Raw genomic sequence first — 23,428 nt, 5'->3', positions numbered from 1 at the left:
ATACTCTTTTCATTTGACCTAAGGATCATGGACATATGGATGCCTTAATTTTGCTTTGTGCAGAGTAATGCCACAAGCTGTAAGGCACTATAGAACCAGTTCATCTCTGGATATTTTCTGTCTAGAACTGTAAACTCTGCTTCAGTTCGTATTGAGGTAATTTGATGTTTGCTGCTGACTTTGGAAAATGCAAACAGAATCACATTGTTCTTTTAATTGCCCAATCTCTTTGTATTTTCAGGGAACATTCCTCTTTAATTAGAGCCTCATATACTGTCTGTATTCATACACACAAACCCTAAACTCTACTTAAACTACTGCCAGTACAGGGTAGCTTAAAAATGGAGGGAAAATCAATAAAGAAATCATCAAACTGGGGAGAATCCCAGCTCAAATATTTTACACTCTTTTGGTGCAGGCTAGTAGCAAGTATGGAGACAAGAAATTATAAATTTCTTACTTCTGAATCATTCTGGTACTTGTTAGAAAAGTTTTTGAGAGCAAGTAATTGGCTCCCTTCCTGGACAAAGCTGTATCTCAAAAACAAAGAAAGCACAGCTCCTCATAAGTTTCTCTTAATCACCAGCCTTCCATTTCTAGGGCTCAAATAACACTGGCAATAAGGGACTCTCCAATATCTCTGCTAATGGTATTACTTGTGGCCAAATGCATAATAGACACATACAAATAAAATATCAAATGAGAAAGGACCTCATTTCAGACAGTCTCCAAACTTAGCCTATGAAACTGATTTTCCTTTAAAAATCAATTGTTTTACTTTTTGTCATCTTGCTGAGGTATCAGTTGCTTAAACAAAATAGCTCTAAAAAATAGTAGGGCAGTTAGTATAACTGCTGGTATACCTTGTTGGGGGCAAATAAGTTCCTGGAACAGAACCAAACACTTGCTGGGAAAAGGCTCTCAGCAGAGAAGGAATAGTCAGGGTATTTTTGGTCCATGGTAGTGTTAGAAATAATGCTCTGAGTTTTGTTGTGTGCTGTTTTGTGACCCTCTCCTGAGGGTTTGTCCTGACCCAGGTCACTCATGAACCCTGTTCTGGGCCAGCTTGTTAAGTTCTTCCGGGGCAAAAGTCCTGATGTTTGTTATGTTCAAAAGTATCCTCTAAAAATCTATTCACCTGGCCTAAAGTTTCCTTAGAATTAATGAAGTCAATAGACTTACACTTGCATGAGGTGCTTTTGTCCTGCTCTAATGAAAGCAAACAGCACTCCTCACACACATTGGCTGTTCACTCGCTTTCTGTAAAAGACATGGCATCAGCCCTGCTGTGACATTAATGCTGAGACTCTGCTTTTTTTGGTCTAAACCTCATCTTTCCTGTGATTTGTGAATATCCCTGCAGAATACCTACATTGAAATTCTCACACTTTTCTCTTCCAATACTAAGTTTTGTTATTATTTTTCACAGTTTTAGAATAGCCCTATGGATGTTATTAAACCTTCTAAAAGAAGAAACTTTCCAAATCAGTAAAAAGCTGGTGACATTTGTGAAAGCTCAAAATTGAATCTGTTGTGAATTTCAGACTTGGCAAAAATGTAGGCCTTGATAAGGTCTGTCAATGTTTATTTAGTCTGGAAATCTTTGGCATTGAAATAAAATTTCCTTGCCATAAGTGTGATGATGGTACTTACATTTCTTGCCTGTTTTTCACTACTTCTGCTCACTCTCTGCAAGATTAATTATAATTAATTTCTAACTTCATTTCTCCTTGTAGCTTGCCAATTATCTGTAGTACCGTGGGAGTGCTTCTTACTCATACATGATAATAGAATCCACCACTCTGTGATCTGCAGTGAAGGACAGCATTCAAGGGAAGGGTTTATTAATGGTAAGTAGAATGCTTACAGCTACGTAGTATAGCTGGATTGCATGCCTACTGTCTCCTGAGGTATTCCTGGATTAGATCAACCTAATGTCCATGATCAAATGATCAGTTTTTCTAATAAAGTGGTTTGCTGTGGAGTTCTTGAGCCACATCATGAGATGGGAATTACAAGAAGGTCCATATCAGTTAGACACAAATGAAAACATCAGTGAAGGATGGGATTTGCACTACTGCTGTTACATAAGTATAATATATGTTCCTTTACCTACCTTTCCAGTCCATTTTTTCAGTTCCCTTTCAGGTTAGCGTTTTTGATGGCACTCACCTGGTTTTGTTCTTACTGCTAAACACTTACCTAGAGAAGCTGTCACTGAAAACACCTCCATTTCCTTAGAAAGCCAAAAAGGTGTTGTGCACCTAAGTAGTTGATTGGATGTAACCTTCCTTCAAAACCAGGATATCTATTTTCTAACCCAGGATATGTTCTTTTCTAAGTTGAGGTATAATTTTTCTGCACTTGACTATGAAGAGAATGCCACTGTACATTTAGCTTCCTTAAAAAGAAAGAAGCAACCAAGTGAAAAGAGGCTTCTGCCTGAGGCCTACCATGGCAGAGTTATGGTTATTCCTACCATGGGGAATTACCCCAACCCCTAAAGTAAGTCATAACAGTAGTTCCAATGGAACATCAGCTATTGCACTGATAATAGAACAAAGAACATCTCCTCAAAGTTTCAAAACCACACATACAGATACACTGTACAGAGCAGCTCACATGATGCAGTTTATCACTGCATGATAACATTTTCTGTTAGTTGATGTACATCAGTACAGTATTTTTGATGCAGTCAGAGTATATTCTAAGATACCAATGTTTTTCTTTTTGGTTTAGAAATATGATGGGGTATGCAGATTTGATCTTCCTATCTACCTTCCTCTCGATTTCCATGACAACTGAACCATGTAAGTCACATTTTAAAAATACTTCCTGATGAAGTTTGATCTGTAGAAATGTGTAGGCTGTTTCCAAATTGGTAGTTTTAGTTTTAAACCTAAAATTACTGAGTTTATCTCAGCTGCAAATCATGATTTAAAAACTTGGTGTGTTTTCTCTGTATACTAAAAAACAGCAAGTACTGTCCGTTTCTACAACATCAAGTCTAGGTTCTACTCTGCCACTTGACATCTCTGCAAACAGAAAGAAAAGGGTCTTTTTGAAAGAACTTGAGAGTAGCTGTTGCTCAAGGTCCCAGCCAGGCAATGTCTCCAAAAGCATGCTTAGATTGCCCTGAACAGGACCTGTGCATATGCAGCCTGCTGAATCAGGGGTGCAAGTGGGTGCTCTGCTCAATAAAAATGCTCTTTAATGTCCCAGATTTGGGGGTATTAACTGAAAAGTGCAATTTAACAACAACATTTCTCTGCATATGAGGGATGTTCAGAACAGTAAGCTCTTTCTGGTGGGTCAGCTCTTCTGACTCAGCTGTATATTGCTGTCCAGTGACATAGTGTTACCCAGCACTCATGTACTTCCATTCTCTAGCTGAGATGCTTATTTATCTGAAAAATTTTGTATGATATGATCTCTAAATATTTCCCCATATTGCCAATTTTACAATATAAATGCTAAGATTCAAACAAATTAGATTTATTAAGATGCCAAATCCTGCTGAAGAATTTACCAAAATAATTTTCACTGAAGTAATTGAGTTTAGATGAGGCCTCTCTTTTTCCATGTCTTCCCTCTCCCTACTAATTTTCCCCAGAGAAAGCTGTATTTCCAATGTGTTTCACTTTTGGTGGGACAATGTTGCCTTTTCTCACACCCCTGATATGTCCCACTGTCTTTGCAAGGCTGATGGGTGGGAATGCTGTTAAAATGATGAGGTTGGGGGTATTCATACCTGATGTGGCTAATTTAGGTGCCTGAATTAGTAAGCAAGACGATACCTAATATCAGTGGAGATGGACTGCTTCTTTAGAAAGAACCAAAGCAGAAGAATTCACCATGTAGAGAGGCTCACCATCTGATTTTTTCACCTATGTGTCTAAAGCCAAGTGGTGGCAATACTCTCACAAAGTGTCAAATTTGATAGATACTCTCTATTTTGGTTACCTATTTGGTTGGTTACTTTCATTTTCATGTTCCCTTATCTACTGCAGTTCCTCTGCCAAGCTCCATCCTTATCCCATCACTATCCATGCTCATTTCCTCATCTTTCTCTTCTCAACATGCAATATAACTTTCAGATTAGTATTTCTTTTTTCAGTAGGTGTTTCACTGTTCAGGTGCCTGAGCACTCAAATGTTTGTCAAAATTGCTTGATTCAAGTTTCTCTGGATCAGTTTCAGTATTAAAAAATAGAAGTATATGCAGTTAAAAAAATTATTAAAGAATGTAGTGTTTTACTCCCAACTTGTTCCTCTTTTTTCTTATGTGTGAGCATGTGTGGTTTATTGTCCTAAACTTCTTATTTGTCTCTTATATATTTCTAGCATCTTTTCACTGTCCCACCTTCTCATCAAATTCTTCCTTTCAGTCTGTTATATTTCTTTCATTTCCCCCCCCCCACATTTTCATGAACTTCAGAGAGAAGCTCTACTTTTGTGTTTTTTGTTTGGTTGGTTTTTTTTTCCCTAAGGATCTAATCTATAGGCTTCCTCCATCTATGATTCTTTTCTTACATGAAAAAAAAATCAATTTCCTTTTTCTGCCTTAAAAAGCCAGAACAAAACCACTTATGTATTGTATAAATAATTATTCATGACACTGAGGTAAGGAAAGCTAACTTCATAGTGCAGCATTAAAGCCAGTATTTTTCTTTGTGTTTTAATTCCTCTTTTGAATAAAAACAGTATTTCAGGCTAAGATTTACATAAGAAGTTCATTGTAAGAAATCACTATTTTTTCAACTAAATCCTCATATTTTTTAGCATGTGTCTGCTTAGAATCTAGAGATTTGTTTGTTTGTTTCAGTCTCATAGATGAATTACTATTTTTGGAAAAAATGGCTCCATAATTCAAGATAAACAAAATCGAAAGAAAAAAATCTGGTGAGAAAAAGCTTTCAATGTGTCATCTCTGAAAGCCCAAGGAAGGCAGAGGGACATGACTGGCCTGCTGATTCAGGAATGTCAAGTTCTCCTCTGTCTCAGTGGGGCAAAGGTTTAATTAATCTAAAATTTTAATCTTTTGTTCATTTACAGTTGATCCAATGGAAGGTGAGGCTTTAGTTATAAAATGTCCCAAATGGAGTTCATCTGTGAAAGTCACCTGGTATCACATGGATACTAACAAAATAATTCCTGCAGAAGAGGAGGGATCACGAATATTTTCCTTAGAACGATTTCTTTGGTTTCTGCCAACTTCTAGAGAGGATTCCGGAAACTACACTTGTGTAACACATCTGTAAGTGCCACATTGAAAAATGAAAGGTGTAAGACTAGAAAGAAACATACACATTTTATTAACATCTTCTAATTATTATGTGGGGAAATGATGCCTTTTTCCTCATAACTTTTCATAAGTTTTCATCCTGCAATTGCTATTTTTATAATAGATCATTAAAATCAATCTGTCACTGAAGTAAAATAATCATCCACAGGTTTATAGAACAAGACTCACATTTAAAAAAATTATTTAATAAATTCTGTATATAAATACTATAATTGACATACCTTTATTCCATTTTTAAAGTTCAACAAATCGCACAAAGTCATTCAACGTGAGTGTGCAAGTGCATTCATACAAGCAAGGAGTATGTTTCCCAAGTCAGATTCGTTACCCAAATGACACTAAAAGAGGAAAAATTGTTTGTCCTACCATTGATAACTATAAGAATGCTACTATCGTCCAGTGGTATAAGGTAAATAAACCCCCCGAGAGTGCCAGTGTAGATCAGAATACTGTGAAAAGCTACTTGCAATCAAATAAATTTTTCTTTTCCAGGACTGCAAACCTCTTCAGGGACAGAGATACTTCAAGCAAGAAAAATACATTTATATTGAGAACCCAACAAGGGAGGATGATGGTTATTATACTTGTCAGTTTATTTATACTCATAAAGGAAATGTGTTTAATGCATCAGCAACAAGAATTTTCATAAGTGAGGGTAAGGCAGTCATTTTGTAGCTTGCGAAGATAAAAAAGACTAATGTCAATTTAAAGCAAAGGAACCCCCTTTTTTACATTAAAGAGAAAAGGACTTTCAGTTGGTTTATTTATCTTCTTAATTAAGCTTTAGATCAGCCTTTTAAGGTGAATTTTGTGGATGAAAATCGAAATGGACCAAGATGGGGTAAAGTCAGGCCTGGTCACATTCAGCTTTTTACTGAGGACTCTGATTATGTTCTGTGGTTCACAGAGCTGTCTGGTAGCACTTATTTCTGAAATGGAGGATCTCCTCAGAGGGATGCCACAATGCTCTGCTTTCTATTTGTTTGAGAGGAGTAGAATTTGTAGCTAGTGAGGATCATCTGGTGATCATTATATCACTGATGTGTTGATAACCTATAACTCAATGCCTTTTGGTCCATCTTGATTATCTAACATTTATTTGATAGTAGGTTTGAAAAAATCTTTAGATTTGTCTTGGATGAGACAAAATGAACAAGATATATAGAGAGATAGAAAACGAGTGGAGCTCAGCAATTACTGTGTCTTTGTGATTTTGAACATGGCCAACATGACTGAGGCATGTGGACTTTAAGGTGCCTCTAGGATGCAGTCTTCTCAGGCAGGATTTGTATTTGGATGTGGTCAGGGAATAGCACACAGACATCAGCACTTTCATGTTGCATCAACGTGCAAAACTTCAAAATGCGTTTTCAGTTCTGCAACCAGATCAGTAGCAAAACAGTCAGAAAGACCTTTTATTGAGGGGTGGTGGAGGGTTTGAGCTTGGCTTGTGCAGGGTTTTTTGTTGTTGTTTTGTTTAGTTTAGTTTTTTTTTTTTTCAAAAACAAGTAATGTTCATTTGCTGTGGGGAGGCATCCAGCTTGTGGGCAGAATGCAGATTTGGAGTGTAGGAGCCTTTCTTGTAGTTTTTGCTGCTGTGCCCACATCTCAGTAGGAGAGTTTGTTCTAATTATTCTGAGCTGGACAAAAGGCAGATTTGAGCTGAGACCTAGTACAGTAACTTAGACAATCTGGTGCCTTTCCTCCTATGCTGTGTAATACCATGTTGGTCTTCATGACACTTCTCTGCCTAACAATTTTTGTTTGAATGTACTTCCATCAAAACTTCTCTAACTGGCCAGGAATATTGTTCTGCCTGGGTTATAATAAAAATGTCTGGGTTTTATTTGGTATAAAATCATTCAAATTTACAAAAGCCTGTGTTACATTCAGGCAGATTTTGAAGTCAATCTGATTTTCTTTTGAAATCTTTGCAGAAAGAAGATATTGCAACATAACGTGAAATATGAGCTGGGTCTGTCATGTCTGCTCCAGTTTTTGCTAAATTCAAAGTCTTTAATGAAAACTTCTTTGAGGTTTTATCAGACCTTAAAATTAGTATGCTGATGAGCGGAGCTGTTAAGTTTTGTTAATAATACTGAACTATTATGTACATTCCTGTTGCCTTGCAAATCCATACTGATCCGGAGGACCTTCTGCCTCTGAATGCTGGCAGCTAAGAACTTAGCATATTCAGCTAGCTAGAGCTACTGGCTCTGTCCACACTTCTATTTTATCAGATCCAGTTAATGAAAATTAGAAACAGTTAGGATGGGTAAAGAGAACTGCTTTTCTGGTAGTCTGGGAAGCAGAGGCATAAATGAGTCCTGCAAATTTTTTTAGGGTATATAGGTTATATGGGTTTCACGGATGTGCCTTGAGTTGGAAAACTTTAATGAGGAAAACAATAGCAAGCAATGCATTTGCAGTGGGAAATATGAGACAGTATAAAAGGCAAGAAAAGAAGAAAAATGCATAAAGAGAAAAAATTCTGAAATATATTAATGCCTAATTCAAATGGCTGGATGTAATTTGGACATGTTCACAGCAATTATTAGTGAGAATAAAAACCAAATATGTCAAAGAAAAAATAGTATTCCTTCTGGAAGATAATTATAGAAAATGGCATAAAGTTGTACTAAGGGAGGTTTAGATTGGATATAAGAAAAATTTTTCACTGAAAGGGTAGTCAGGCATTGGAATAGGCTGCCCAGGGAAATGATGGAATCACCATTCCTGGAACTATTCAAAAGGTGGGTAGATGTGGCACTTGGAGTTCACTTGGTGAACACAGCAGTGCTGGGTTAATGGTTGGACTTGATCTTTTCATAACTTTAAGATTTTATGACTGCAGCATTCTATGATGAGGAATGCTCACTGTCATGTAGACTGATGTAAAGGGAAGCAGTTGTGTGCAGCAAGAGATGCACAGACAGCACAGAGTCTTCAGAAGATGGGGGAAACAGAAGAACATGGGCAGGCAGCTGTGGGCTAGAGGGTTACCAGTTCAGATACTGCAAAAAAGTATATATTAGCTGTTTCATATAGTGGATATGAGTAATTTCTCCATTGTTGGAAGGAATCTCTGTATCTCTTGAAAAAAAAAAAGCAGCTGAGAAAACAAAGCCTATAACTACATTTGATTTTTTTTCCCCACTCAGCAGCTGAAACAGTACTTCAGAAACTAAGTTTTTTCCTTGCTCTTTATGTACAAACTTAAAAATTAAAAAAATGAGTAGAAAATACCGAAAGTATTAACATCTACTTACTCCCCAGAAATATTTGGTTATAGGATTAAACCCAGATTTTTCCAACAGGCATGTGAAACACTGTTAGTTTGCAATTCTGTTTTGTGATCATAAAATATTAACTGTACAGATTACAGATGTTATCTTACAAAATGCGTTTTCACAACTTTCTAAGATGTGCTTTCTTTTCCTCTTTTATTTCTAAAGCAAAACACTCACCTCTACCTCCTCAAATCTTATTTCCAAAGAATAAAGAAGTAATAGAAGTGGAGCTTGGTGAGTACAAACTTCAAATTGTTTTTAAATTAACATTTTGTTATGGCCTAGCAAATATGGGGATCTTCCAGAAGATTTTTATTTTTCATTACAGTTTTGCATCACAATGTTTACGAGATTTAATTCACTGCTAGCACAGTTGTGTGAAGTTAGAGATAACTGATGGGTTTTTTAGGTATGAAGTGTAGTTTAAGGTGATTTAAATAACCTCTTCTACTCTCACTGGGATAGACTAGTATTAGTCACAGAGTGAATCATTACGTCTCAGCTGAAGGGGTGACAGCTTCCATCCACTTCAAAGAGGACTTTAGCTAAATCCCTTGAAACTGCTTGATGGTACCCCTTAAAAGGGAAAGATGGACTGTTCTTGCAATTAGACCTAGTCCATGTTACTTTCAGTCCCCACGTCTCTGTTGAGGAGTGAAAGAGAGGAAGGGGCTGGTCGCTGGCCCTGAGGCTGAGGAACACTGCCTCTCTCCTGTCCGTGTTGGCTAGCATGGATCAGACCAGTCTGATCTATCAGGAAGATACTGGGAGGGGGTGAAAAACAGGACCAAGGAGTGAACTTAGAAATAGCTGGCTGGAGAACCCACGAGGTAGAGCTTGCTCCCTCCCTCCATTTTGTTTAGGCTGTAGATGTTCTCAGTGATTCAGAGTAATCTTGGGTAACTTGAACCATCAGAGCAAGGTGTTTCTGGTAGGAGTGAGAGTTGTCTGGGATTTTTGTATAGTCAGTGCAGAAAAGTGGACCTTGCCAGCAAGTGACCAAACCCATCTGAAACGTAAATAGGCAATCCAGGATGCCTGTCTCCCAGGGCAAGTGGGGTGAAGCTGGGCCAGTGGGAGAAGGGATCACAATTACCACTCTACTGTTTCTGTCCTACAGCAAGACTGCTCTGCTAGCAAGTACTGCAGGGGCCCACACCCCTCTTTGAGGTGCCACATGCTGTGGCTCATAAACTTACCATGTTGACTTGCATTACCATTATTTTTTTCTCTTTCCCCCAGTTGTCTCTTCACATTATTAGATGTGAATTAGATCTGTTCTCCAGGAAAAGCTTTCTCTAGTAAGATGGTCAGGGTATAGTGCACTGTGGGCTCTGGGACAATAAGTAATCTGGCACTGCTTACATGAAGCAAATTCACTTTATATATAAAACCCACTTGTTGTACTGGCACTATTGTCCCTTGTTTGCAAAAATGAAGGTATTTCTCCATGCTGTCAAATACCAATTCATGATTTAATCATAAGATTTCATAATCTTATCTAAGTCCTGCTTAGATGCAGTCTTACATGGAAACAATTTAACATGTTTTATTTATACCTTCTTTTAGTGCAATGGTGATGTTTACTTTGGAACAAATATTTCCTAATGACAAATATATAATAAATATTTTCCTGTTTTAATTTTACTTGGACAGGTTTACTTTACTTTTGTCCAGCTTGTATAAAATCCAAGATAACACTCTGCACACAAGACTTATGCAAAATAATAAATACTAAAATTTAAATGTGTTATTGTCTATGTACATTTGTGTGTAAACCAGCATATACTTTCCATGTTTCTCAATAGCCAATTACATGTGTTACACATCACAAGTAAAATGTACATTGCCTTCATCATAATAAATATAAACAATTCCTTTTGTAATCCTTGGCGTTTTATAAGATCTTTTGTTAAATTTCATTTTACTAATTATTTTTGAATCTTTTCTATGCATCATTTTTTCAGCAGTAGTTCAGAAAAATATGTCATTAAGACAAAACTCACAAGTCATATGAAGATTCGTAGAAAAAGACGTTATGAGGAAAATAAAATTACATTTTTCATCAAGGTATGTTTACATCTCTCTGTGTCTTGATTAGGTGCTGCTTTGTCTCTGAAATGTCAGGCCCTCCTGGGGATTAAGAAACAGCCAATGTCTGCTGTCATATGGGATGTGAATAACATCCCAGCAAAACGCTACAATTTTACAAGATTTCATGAAGAAACACAATTGTAAGTGCATATAACACAGAATAATCTTTCCTCTATGCAAACTGTGCCTAGCCACTAAAACCAATGGTACCAGCTCTTTCTCTCTCTGTTAGTTTTGAAGGACATGCGCAAGCATACTATGAAGAGACCACTTTGAATATAACTGAAGTAAAAACGGAGGATCTGCAGTCAAATTTCACATGTATAGCATTGAATGCAATGCACAACACAAGAGTCACAGTGACGTTACAACTCAAAACACAATTTGAGAGTAAGATATTTCATTTTGATTTTTACATTTTGAACTCAGTTCGAAATATGTTGGTGAGTTTATTGTTTCGGTTGGTAAGAAAGTTTCTGCTAGTAAGAAAAACAGCCTGCTTCTTTCCCACATATTCAAGCCAGTGGCAAAATTCTCATGGCTGAAAGTCCTTGGGGTAAATTCTGTTGTGTGTGTGGGGCATTATTCAAACAGTATTAGCAAGAGATGAAATATACAGAACAGAGCATGACTGTATCAGCCCTGTGATAAGAATATCCTGTTTCTAGGTTATTTCTCCACTGTGACAAACCGTTGCTTCTAGTGTGAAACCACGGCAGAAAATAGGCAAACTTTAAAAATAAGAGTTTCAGCTGCTGGTTTGCCAGTTGATTTGCCTTCTTTCCCATACTGCATCCACTTTAGTGCCTTTTTTTTGACTGAATGTTAAGTGGTGTGACTAACTTCTTTGGAGTCTCTTTATCTTCTCTCTCTGAGAGAGATTCACTCTGTGCCACACAGAGGCATCAGTAGCACTTCCAAGGCTTTCCCTTGGTTTTGTTTCAGGAGTACCTGAAACAGAAGAAAAATCCAAGGCAGTAAATGGTGGGGACAGGAATGATCCTTAGCTCATATGGGAATTTTTTTTTTTTTTTAACAGGGATAGGCAGATCCCTAAGCACTGTTACCAGCACTCGTAGGTTAGATTCCTATGGCAGAAAATGCTATTTTGTCTGTGAAGGCACAAGGAGAAACTGCTGTCAATGGTTTCCTTTCTTATCCCTTCAGATATGCTGAACCACCAAGAATCACAGAATGGTTTGGGCTGGAAGGGACTTTTAAAGATCACCTAGTTCCACCTCCCTGCCACAGCCAGGCCACAGGCAGGGACATCTTTCACTAGACCAGGTTGCTCAAAGCTCCACCAGGGATGGGACATCCACAGCTTCTTTGGGCAACCTGTTCCAGTGCCTCACCACACTCTGAGTAAAGAAATTCTTCCTAATATCTAATCTAAACCTGCTCTCTTTTGTTGAGGACCTTGAGAATAAATGTCAAGGCCTTAAACAGGGATTATTTTTAGATAAGTGAATGGTGGGAAGAGTAAAATCAAGTGCATTGTGATCACAGGGTGTGCACAGATCCTTGTTCTGCAGTATTCTTGACTGCCCATAACTTTCTACAGGATCATGGCTTCCAGGACTAGACATTTTTCCTTGCCGTAGCCAAGGCTAGAAGGCATGTAGGTGAATTATAACAGCAGCATAGCACCACATCCTTCCAGAGGAGGGTGGCAGATGTTTTGGTTAGATAAGTGAGTGTGAGCGTAGCATCACTCAAGGAAGCTGGAAGCACACCAGCTCTGCACTGCAGTATTTGAGCGTGGGAGTGTACTTGCAATGAAAGGGAAGGAAACTGAGTAACAGGTTCTGCTCACTCTAGTTCATCAATGCAACTCCTTTATTGGTCCTGTATTACAGACTAGTTAAAGGAAAGAGTGTAACATATTCTGTATTCATTCAGTGAATCATTTAATCTGACTTCTGTTGTAGACAAATCTTATTTTGTTTTTTATCCATAAGTCTTCAGTAAATGTTCTTGAAAGCTCTTGACTGTGATCCCCCTTTTGCTGCTGCCCTTTTTGTGTGGATACCTGTTCCTTTCTCCTTATTGCTGCTATTGACAAGCTGTCTGCTTCTGCTCCTCAGCACTGTTGGTGCAAGCAATGATGCATCCAGAAGTAGCTGTGCTCTGCTTTAGTTTTCTTCACTCACTCCTCACACAGCTGAGCAATATTTATGCTAGAACAATGACAGCTTCCCTCTGAAGATAATAAAAATGCCGACATTTGACAGTCTCTGCAGCTGTGTTCTCGCCTCCATTAGGAGGTGCTAATGTCCCTGCATCTTTCAGCTGCTGTTGCTGCTGCTACATTTAGAGGTTGCTTCTCCTTCTGCTGTGGAAGATTTCTCAATTTTTTTCTTATTCAACCCTTGCCTAGACTTTGATCACCCGTAGTCAATTTGGAACCCATCTTCCACACTATTTCTCATCCATTCTGTCCCTTCTTTGGCTGAAGCTGTTTGGTATCTTCTGACTCCCTCACCAACACTTCATGAGTCATAATACCTCTTCACATCGCATTTCCTACAGATCTTTCTGTACTGTATCTCCCTTTTTAATGCCACAGATGGTGAGCATCCCAGATTTTACATTCTCTTTCTGCCATGAGACATGTTTTCTCATATGCTCTGAAATTGTCTGTGTCACTGCAGTAGTGTGCCTCTGGTCACTAAGGCTAATAAATTTGTGACAACTTTTAATTCCCTTTTCTTCCACATTTCATGGCAAAGACAAATCTAGTCTTGCTGCACACCTGGCAAGAGACAGCAACTCTACCTGCCAGACTACTCTCAGTTGCCCTCTGCAGTTGCTTGGTATCTCTTACACTGAAAGATGCCACCGCTCAAGAACGAGGAAATTAATCATCTACACTGTTCACATCAGTTCAGGTCATTGATAACTGCAGTGGATGAATGCTCACAAAAGTATCTCTGCTGGAGGAGGTAGGAAAGCTGTTAGCTCCTGAGACAGAGGCAATGACAAGTAATTGCAGAAACAGTGAATGTGTTATCTCCTTCTACCAGCAAAGACAGGAACATCCCTTCAGCATCTCTTTTAACCTGTCTCCTAGGGAACATATGGACTTTCTGAATACCTTTCAACTCCTTTCCTCTTTATTAATATATAAGCTGTCACTGCTTTTTAGTTCATTATCTTGATTCAGGGCTTGTTAAATAACTGGAGGTGGCTTTTCATGTGTCTGACCTACAAACATCATCTTATTTCTCCCTGAGCATTCCTTGGTTCTTATTCAGGAGGAAGTACAAAATGCCCAGAGGACCACAAATCATTCTAGCATGAACCCTCTTCTCTGGAAAACACTATAAATTCCAGTCATTCAAAGCAGAGATAAAGGTCAGCCCAAAGCATCAGCTCTGTTCTTCCTCAAAGATACTTAATGCTGAACCTAACCTTTTGACTCATATTTGGTGGACTGATGTGGACAGGAATTCCAGACTCAGATCTCTGCCTTTACTGTCTGGAAGTGCATCCGTCTTAGAAGTCAGAGAAGTTAGACAAAACTGCTCTGGAGTTCATCAGGAAATCCTTCAAAAGTTGTTTTCTGGCTTGTTTTCTCTGGCCTCTCCAATATTGTTTCTTGTGAGCTGATAGTTCTGTATTCCCATTGCTCTTGAACATAAATAAATAGAAGACAGCCTACTCATGAACTGTCTGCCACTAAATGATGCAGCAAAGTCAAATGGAACAACAGGATCTATTCAACTTTGTTCAGGGACTTGTGGCACTTGCTCCCATTGTCCTGAAGAGAGCTGATTTATTCCAGAGAAATGAGAGTCCTGCTGGGAATTGAACTTCCTCTTCTAGGAAGACCTCTGTGGAATTCTTGTCTGATGCTTTACAAGTTGCATAAGCACAGGAAATTTATCACTTCTTTTCCAGCCTTGGTCTAATCAGTACAAAACCAAACATAAACAGTTTTTTAGGTTCATAATTGCAGAAGTCGTTGTTGGAACCTGTTTCTTCTATAGATTCATATAGAGACATGCATTACAACAGTAATAATAATGTTGTGATAGGCACTGTCAACAAATGAATCAATAAGAAACAATGTCAAGTTCTGATGCTTGGGTCATCCTCACCAGGCAGTGTCAGGAGTTTCCTCATTTTGTGAGTGTGTGTGTAATTGACCAGGAAAATGGATCAAATAATAAAATTTGAAGGTGTGGACAAAGACAAGATTCCTTCATAGGTATCATGTGGCACTGTGAAAAATACAAAATGGTCAAACTTCACCATAAAAGGAACTGTTTTCTTACTCACTTCAATCTTATCAGAAGGTGTTTTCCTCAAATCTAGTTCTGGTGAAGTAAGCTTCATCACAAGCCTGATGTTTCCTTCTCCCTTTAAATGGCAAAGAAAAAATGTAAAGAGTGTGAAAATAGTGATAGATTTACCTCACATCCTACCAGAGAAAAGGGAAAATGTACTTCTAAATTCTTCATTTCTATACCTTTTCAGCAGAATTTCTCTGGCACTAATATTTTTACATTTCCTCTATAAGTACAACTCAATACACTGTAATTTCAGTGATCTGAACCACAGACAGTCCCCAGAGCAGTTGTATCATTACAACTATAGGATGGTGAGTTGTCCTGTTAGGCACAAATAATTATGTAAAGACAGTGGACTGTGAATGGAAATCTCTTAATGGATTTAGTTGTGAGAGAAAAAATGTACGCAGGACTGCTCTGAGTCTACATGTTACAACCAAGTGGAGAAGACTTTGGTATCTTTTTCATTGGCTTAGGAACAGATTTCTACTATGAAACAATTGCCATTAATCTTCCCTGCAATAGAATAATGAATCCTTTTTGTGTAATTGCTATAGAAAGCTTTTGATATTTTAATTTCAATCTTGGCCATCTGGAATTGATAGTTTTTTCAATACTGAATCCTGGTGAATTCTGTACATCCAGGACATAGGTCAAGAGTATCTTCTTTAGCTTTGCGACTGTAATAGTCTGTAGATTAAGATTCTGTCTTTCTAGTTTGAAGTGAGTATGAAATGACCTTGCTTCGACCTCACCTTGTCTCCTGCTGTAGCAGAACTAGATGTTATCTAGAGGATGCACATATCTAGATTGACTTCTGCTCCATGAATCACAGAACATGAGGAAAAATGAACTGTTGCAAAAATGTGTCTAACTGGGTTATGATAGAAATGCAGCTCTCTTCTAGAAGAGTGTTAATCACAATCATGTCCTAGACTAGCACAGGATTGGTGATTGCCTTCTTTACAGAATCATAAATTTATAGAATGGTTTGGGTTGGAATAGACTTTTAAAGGTTACCTAGGCCTAACACCTCAGGCATTGGAAGGACACCTTCCACAGTTTCTCTGGGCAATGTGTTCCAGTGTTTTACCACTCTAAATGTAAAAAATTTCTTCCTTATATCTAGTTAGTCTGAATCTATCCTTGATAAGTCTTCATCTCTAAGATGAAGGTGGTGAGATTCAAGAGTGAGGGAAACTGGAACTAAAGTGGGTGGCTACTTTCTTTCCCATTTTTTCTTACTCATCATTGCTGTTTTATGCTCCTTGACCCTCTTTAAAGGAAAAGGTAGGAGAGAACATCATCTGACTTTAGCACAGTTTATTTTATTTTTATGAGCAAGGCATGTTCTGTTTTCCTGCTTGTTTGGTGTACTTAGTTCTTACATCGAAGATTTCATTACAGGCACATCATGCTTCCTTGTACCCTGTTTGTGCAATCATGTCCTTTTGTGGACAAGGTGGTTTTCATGTATAGGCTTAGATGTCTTAAAAAATGTTTGAACATTGTTCCTGGTTGTGTTATTAACACTTTTACAAAGTTACAAAATACTTAAACGTCATTGTCATCTGTGGTATTTAGTATAAGTAGGTCTGGATTCAACAAAGTAAATGCTAATTATCTACTCTTAATATGCTTCTAGTTTAGGGGTCTCTGTGTTGGCTACACAAACTGGGGAAGGAAAAAGCTTTGTTATCTCTGTTTCGAGCTCCTTAAAGCTATAACAGAAGGCTAAATTTTCAGCACACAGGTTAACTTCTCTATGGCTAACAATATATCCCTCTACTTTGCAGTGGTTCTTTGTAATGTCCTCTTGATCGCAGGATCTCTAGTTCTGCTAGCTGCAATAGCAGTCTCGGTTATACTTTATCAGTCCTTCCGAGCTGATATCGTCCTATTGTATCGGGAGATATTTCAGCCCTACTCCGTCAAGGACGGTGAGTAAGATTTGAGAAACAAAGTTTAAAAAAAGGAAATGAGAAATTATACGGAAATTAATTGATTTGATATTTGATTGCTAACTCATATGACACCTTAGACTGATCCTTTGCTTTCTTAAGCCTTTAGTTAAGAGAAATCATACATAGCTCTGGAAACGCTTTACATTCCCTTGTTTCCTGGGTTCTGTAGTGATATATTACATAAAAGAGCGATTCAATCCTGGTTTCATAGTTTTTTAAAACTATTTGTAGTTTTAAATACTAAAAGTATTTGCCAGAAAACATTGAATGACTTTGAAAATCCAATTTATGGTGCTATTAACTGTACTTGTTACGTGTTCTCTAAAGCAGAGGAACAAACCTGCTGGCTAATGTGTTAAAGACATGTGTTAGAGCAACACAATTTTTATCAGCCAAAAAGAAAGATAAGAATATTGTGTAAGACATTTTTGGGAGGAATACATCCCATCCAGTATTATAGGTGGACTTCAGCTCAAGAACAAGACATCTAAATTTAGTTGCATGCAATGAAGGTGCACACACGCAAGTTTTCATCATGGACAAGAACACTGGAGACCTGTGCTGTGTTCAGCTGTCTAGCTGTAAGCAGATAGTCCGTTGGAGCTACCTTAGGACTTAAATAAGACTTGAAGCCCTCTGCAGTGGCAGTTGAAGGGCAGGCGGGGCTTAATGACATGATGTGGTACATGTTTTTAAGAGACCAAATCCAGTTCCTTACCAATAAAATCAACCGAGCTAACCAGGCACTGGGATCTTGCACCTGTGATCTAAAGACTTCCGGGAACAGTGACTCCACCAACACCCTGGGCAGTCCATTCCAGTATCTAATTACCTTTTCTGAGAAGAAAGGTAATTGTTCCTAATATGCAACCTAAACCTCCCATGGTATAGCTTAAGACTATGTCGTCTTGTCCTATTGCCGGTTGCCTGGGAGAAGAGACTGACCCCCACCTGGCTAAAACCTCCTTTCAGGTAGCGGTAGAGAGCGATATAAGGTCACCCCGAGCCTCCTCCTCTCCGGGCTAAACAACCCCAACTTCCTCAGCTGCTCCTCATAGGATCTATTGTTAGGACAGTTTGAGTAAGAACCTCAGACAGGAACAAAAGAAAGGATCTCCACTGGAAAGAAAGAAATTAAACATTTGGGATTGGAATAAAAATGCTGTAATGGAAAATGTATTTGAGAGAAATAAATATTTAAATAAATAAATAAACAAGAGCTAAATAAATATTTAACTTTGTACTTGATTCTGACTATAAGACTTCTGAATGGAGCTTTTCACTCAGAAGTACGATATCTTGTGGTAATGATGATGAGTAATATCTTCAAGATGGAAGAATTTAAGTCCTGAGAGACAAAGTCTATTAACAGCCCATTGTATCACTGAAATAACAAATGCTGAGCTTCATCTCTATTTCGTGCTAATATGCGTTGCTCAATTGAAATCTTACTCTATATACCCTGGGATTCATCCTTCACAATACAAAGTTCAGGTTCTCCAAAGGTACAAACACACAGGACATAACAACTGAGCACAGAAAACAAATGTGCACAGTCTCTGATTTCCAAACATGCACCCGATGAAATACATTATTCAGATAGGCAGGAGCTTCCTCTTAGATCTATTTCAAAGACTGATATTTTTATTTCTCTCCTAGTTTTTGCAATAGACAGCTCTAATTCATGCCAACACAATACAGTTTCCTCTTGTTTTGCCTTACAGATGGGAAGATATATGATGCATATGTTATCTACCCCAAAAACCACACCAATGAAGCTAATTTTGTGGAATACTTTGTTTATCAAATCATGCCAGATATTCTAGAAAATAAATGTGGATATAAATTGTGTATTTATGGGAGAGATATATATCCTGGAGAAGGTAAGTTTCAGGTCTGATAATGCACTAAATGACTTGTCAAGCATGAGCAAACTGTGGTTCTAGTCTCTTTTAGGTGTCTGGGAGGTCACTTTAAATTCCTGAGCTTGATGTTCATCTCTTCAGCAGCTGTGTGTTTGCTCTTTCAGGCAGGGTGACACAAAGGTACCCTGTGCTTACCAGTGTGCTAAGAAAAGCAAGCTACAGGGAAGGGGCACAAATTGTTTATCATCTTGAAATATGCAGGGAATGTCACCCCAGCTGTGACTCTTTCAAACATACACCTGCTCTTTGGATAGTGTAACTGCATAGCCATTGTCTGGGCAAAGCTACAACAAAACCACTTGAGAGTAGGATTGGCTGTCTCAATACAAGGAAGATGAGAAAACCACAAACTGAGTTGAGGAAATGCCTTTGCTGTTATCACTCAGGGGTTTTCAACCTGTTATGAGGGTGTTAGAGTCACAGGAAGTTCAGCTTCTGTTCACTGACATGACCTACTTTCTGTTCACACAATTCCCAGCATTGATTTAGAAGAGAGTTGGTATGCTTTATTTCCACTTCCTTGTCTTACAGGATGAAATCATGTTAATTAAACTGGGCTAATTTCCATATGGACACCTTTACACTATCTTGTATGACTGCTGTCACCTAGTTGCTATCCACTCTCCTCCAGAGCTGATTTGTCTGTTTATCTTGTGCTCTGGTTATTCTGTGGAGCAGATCTCTCCCTGTCAGTAAGCAGGCACGAAGCCTAAGCTGGCATATTTTCTGTTACACATTTCTGAAGTCATCTGCAGTGGGCCAGGTGTCATTCATCTGTCCTGAGCTGAGACTGGGATCTTTGATGTTCTTCTCTGCTGGAGAGTTGTGAAAGGGCTGCCTGGCCTTGAGAAAAAACTCTGCAACACAAATGTAAAAAAAAGCTGCAAAAGTTGCTGAGCCAGATCGTTCCCAGATCCAGCACAAGCAGATAAGAGTAGCTCACAAAACTGTCAATGACAAAAACTTACACCACCTCTTCAGGAGATTGGGGACAGTTTAATATTTTCTTCTGAGATACTACTCTAAAACTGTGGTTTATGGATGGAAATAATGAAGAAAACTGAGCATGGCATACAACTGAGGTTAAAACTGTGGAACTTACAAGGGCTCTAAGAAGTTGGATGAAAACAAACACATTTTCACTTAGTGAAGGCATGAATGGAAGCCTGTAACCCAGAGGTGACAGACAGAAGACTCACCAAGCCAGCCTGGGACAGTGAGTAACTTTTGTTTGACTTGTTTGGTCTGATTTAATCAAAAATCTAAAAATGCCACAAGTGTTGACCATTGTTCTTCTTTTTCTCTTCTTGCCTACTTTTCCAGCCTTTGCCTTTTCTCTTTCTTATCCACTTTGATGCCCAAAAAATGTTTTCACTTGAGTGGAAAAGCTGTTTCTAATCTACCTACCACTGAGAGCACTTAAAAGTTCTCTGCTTCCAGGAAGATGGACTTTACACATATGCTCCCCACTCTTGTTTATCTTTTGATCTTGAGCCTTTCATTATCTGGTTTCCAAATCCAAAACCTTACAATTAAAACATTCTAAGCAAAGATAAACAGGAAATGCCTCTTTGAGTTATTGTGATCCTTCCTGAACACGCATCATAGTTTTTCATATTTTTCATTGTAAAACTCCATGTATTTCTAGGAAAAAAAAATAAAATTGCAGTGAGTATATAAAACGGAATTAGTTTTCCAAGAAATGCTTATGATTCTTGGTTTCAGAGAAAAGCTTTGTTACTTGAAACTTGTGTTCTTCCAGTAAAAGGGAAAGTTATACAGAATGATTCAAGTGATAAACAGCACTGCATAGCTGTTGGACTCCTATTATGCTTCCTTAAACTAGCATTCTTTTTGTTTCCGGGTCTTACCAATTAATGGCATTTTCTACAACCTAGCAGTGACCTGAAGAGTTGCAAATGCAAATACTAGCCAACAAACCAGGAGTTTTCACCAACATTACCTCTACTCCATTATTCTCATGATCTCATTTTCCTGCCAATTGCATCCTTTGCTGCAGAATCTAGCAAAGCACTGCTGGAGCCACTGTATCTGCAATACAAGAAACCATGATCAAATATCAGAGGAATGACTGTACTTCACTGGAGCAATGTTCTGTGTAGCCAAGTGTTCTATCTTCAGCTGTGGCCATGGGCAAAGGACTGGAAAAGGCTTTGAGAACCAGATAAGCTTATGTTATACTTCCCCTAACATACTCTCCTAGCTGGATTTCAGATGCTTGATTTTTTTTCTATAACAGTTGTGATGTATTTTTCTCTCACAATATTTTCTGTCAGTTTCTGAACTCACATAAACTTCTAAAATTCATAGAACAGGCTGCAATGAATCCTTCGGTTAAAGTATTTGCATCATGCAGCCCCGTCTTTCCTCTTGCCACAAGAATAACATCAGAAATCCAAATGGAGAAATTAATATCTCCTCAGGTCCATGGTCTTTCAGTCCTGAGCACAATGGACTGCACCTCAAAACTGAGAAAGGTTTTGTTTTTTTTTTAATTGTTGTTATTATGGGAACTAAACCTATGGCAGTAACTCCTTAGCTTCATTTTTCTCACCTTCCAAGGTATCTATTCTCCTAACAACAGGAAAACTTAATGAAAAAGAAGAAAATGAAAAGAGTCTGAATTGGTGAACATCATAGAAAGGCAAATTGTTTTCACAAAAGGGCCCCAGAGCCAAGAAAGAGAATGGAGAACTCATTGAAAGAGTTTTCTTCCTGAAAAAGTAAGGAGCTGAAAAAGCTGGGCCTCTCTGAGACTGAGAAGATCCTTGCAGTGGGCTGGCAGCCCCCAGCAAAGGAAAAGAGAATGCGTATGGAGCTGGCTGGTGATGTCTGCTTATCAGTTGGCTTCTTAAATAATCGTTACATTGAATTTCTTCATCTGGGCTCCCACTTCCTTTCTTTTGGCCCAGCATCATATGCTCCCCCCAAAACAACTCCAGCTTTCATTCTTCAGACCACAGAAATCTCTTAAAACTGAGATGAGGGTTTCACTGGACAAGCATTCATTTGCAGTCTTCCTCCCATAGACATCCCAGCAGGTCATTGAGAAAAAGCAGCTCCCGGAGGCTTGATGTGGAGCTTTCCAAGCTGATCCAGAATTTTCTCCCATAGCATGCTGGCTCTTGAGTTTCCTAGGTTCAACACGTCCGACATCATAGGCACAGTTCCATTGATCAGGTCTGTCTAACATGGTAGTGGGAAATCTAAACACCCTCAGTTGTGCTGTCATACAAATTCCCTGCAAGTCTGGATCCACCCCTGCAAGGTGAACACCAACCCGACACAGAGATTAGTGTATAATTTAGCATGCTATAACTCAGGAGAATTAACACTCTCCCTGCCTGTAAAGAAGCCTCTTAGAAGCAAGTCACCCCAAAGTCTCCAAATTACTAGTTTTCATGGGTAAGTATTGCAAGATCAGTCTCTAAAGCACTGAACTTAATAGAACATGATTCCTTACATGGATACTGTTTACCAAGCACAAATTTGATGTAATCCAAATCTACAGAACTTGACTCTAGGTCATTAGACTGTAATTCCTAAAACTTCTTAAGAGCAGTGAAAATATTAATGTTACAACCAAAGAAAACATTTGAAAGGAAAGTTTTGTGGTTTGGGGTTTTTTGCTTGTTTTGCTTTTCTCTTCCCCCTGCTTCCCCCTTTGGTTGGTTGTTGGGTTGTTTTTTTTTGGGGGGGCAAGGCCTTCTTCTAATAAATAAACTGTACCAGACTGAAGTGAGATGGAAGTTATTTTTGGTTAAAAAGCAATGAAAACGAAGTGCCCAAACACAAAAGGGTTCTAAAAGAAATATCAGGGTCTCATAACTTTCTTGTACATTGCTAGATACAGCCAGTGCAATTGAGAAGAGGATGCAGAGGAGCAGACGGCTGATCATCCTTCTAACACACCAGCTGATTAATTGTAAAGAACCTACTTATGATCAACACATTGCTTTATACAATGCCCTCATTCAAAATGACACAAAGGTGATCCTTCTGGAAATGGAGAGAATTGGGACTTATGGGAAGCTTCAGGAATCTCTTAGGTTTCTTATTAAGCAGCAAGGTACCATCAAATGGAAAGAGCAGCACACTGCACACCCACAGTCACCCAATTCTAAGTTCTGGAAACACGTGAGGTACCATATGCCACTGACACTCAAACCCTCACACTCAGCTAACACTGGGTGAACAGTCTGTGGAAATACTGCTGGACTCTCAGGATGGGCTACATGCCTGCAACTCTTTTTCCTTTCAGAAGGTACATGATTTTACAATCAGAAGGTACATGATTTTACAATCTGGAAGTCTGACCGTGTTTTTTGAACTTTTTTTGAGCTTTTTTCAGTCCTTCAACTGAATAATGATAAGGTAAATCAATAGAAGAGGTCTAGGGAGCTGAGACAAGTTTTTATAGGTATGAGAGTTCTGTGAAGAACTAATTCTAGATCATGTGGAGTATTTTGCATGAAGCTAAATGTACCTATATTCTTTCTATATATAGTTGTACATATAACAGAAAGTTATTATTG

At 38.4% G+C, this 23,428-nt stretch overlaps 1 protein-coding gene across 1 annotated transcript; it reads left to right on the top strand.

Annotated features, from left to right (window-relative positions):
- Positions 1-2,740: 2,740 nt before the first annotated feature.
- On the top strand, positions 2,741-23,169 carry IL1RL1 (interleukin 1 receptor like 1). The gene is made up of 10 exons (XM_018084008.2): positions 2,741-2,810; positions 5,055-5,256; positions 5,545-5,713; positions 5,797-5,959; positions 8,760-8,828; positions 10,696-10,828; positions 10,921-11,078; positions 16,780-16,923; positions 18,672-18,830; positions 22,741-23,169. Exons 1-10 carry the CDS (start codon positions 2,744-2,746, stop codon positions 23,085-23,087), a joined length of 1,611 nt encoding a protein of 536 aa, XP_017939497.2. The 5' UTR covers positions 2,741-2,743; the 3' UTR covers positions 23,088-23,169.
- The last annotated feature ends 259 nt before the right edge of the window (positions 23,170-23,428 follow it).

This window comes from Manacus vitellinus, unplaced genomic scaffold (genome assembly GCF_001715985.3).
Source record: "Manacus vitellinus isolate BGI_N305 unplaced genomic scaffold, ASM171598v3 scaffold_7_pilon, whole genome shotgun sequence".
Lineage (NCBI taxonomy): Eukaryota > Metazoa > Chordata > Aves > Passeriformes > Pipridae > Manacus > Manacus vitellinus.
Note: the sequence above shows the minus strand (reverse complement) of the source record. Positions and strands in the feature narration are given on the sequence as shown.

Excerpts from the sequence above, each read along its gene's own strand:
- IL1RL1 (XM_018084008.2), top strand. The coding sequence starts at position 2,744 with ATGATGGGGTATGCAGATTTGATCTTCCTATCTACCTTCCTCTCGATT. Across the intron at positions 11,079-16,779 it reads ACTCAAAACACAATTTGAGA|TGGTTCTTTGTAATGTCCTC; the intron begins GTAAGATATTTC and ends TCTACTTTGCAG. Across the intron at positions 16,924-18,671 it reads GCCCTACTCCGTCAAGGACG|ATGGGAAGATATATGATGCA; the intron begins GTGAGTAAGATT and ends TTTGCCTTACAG.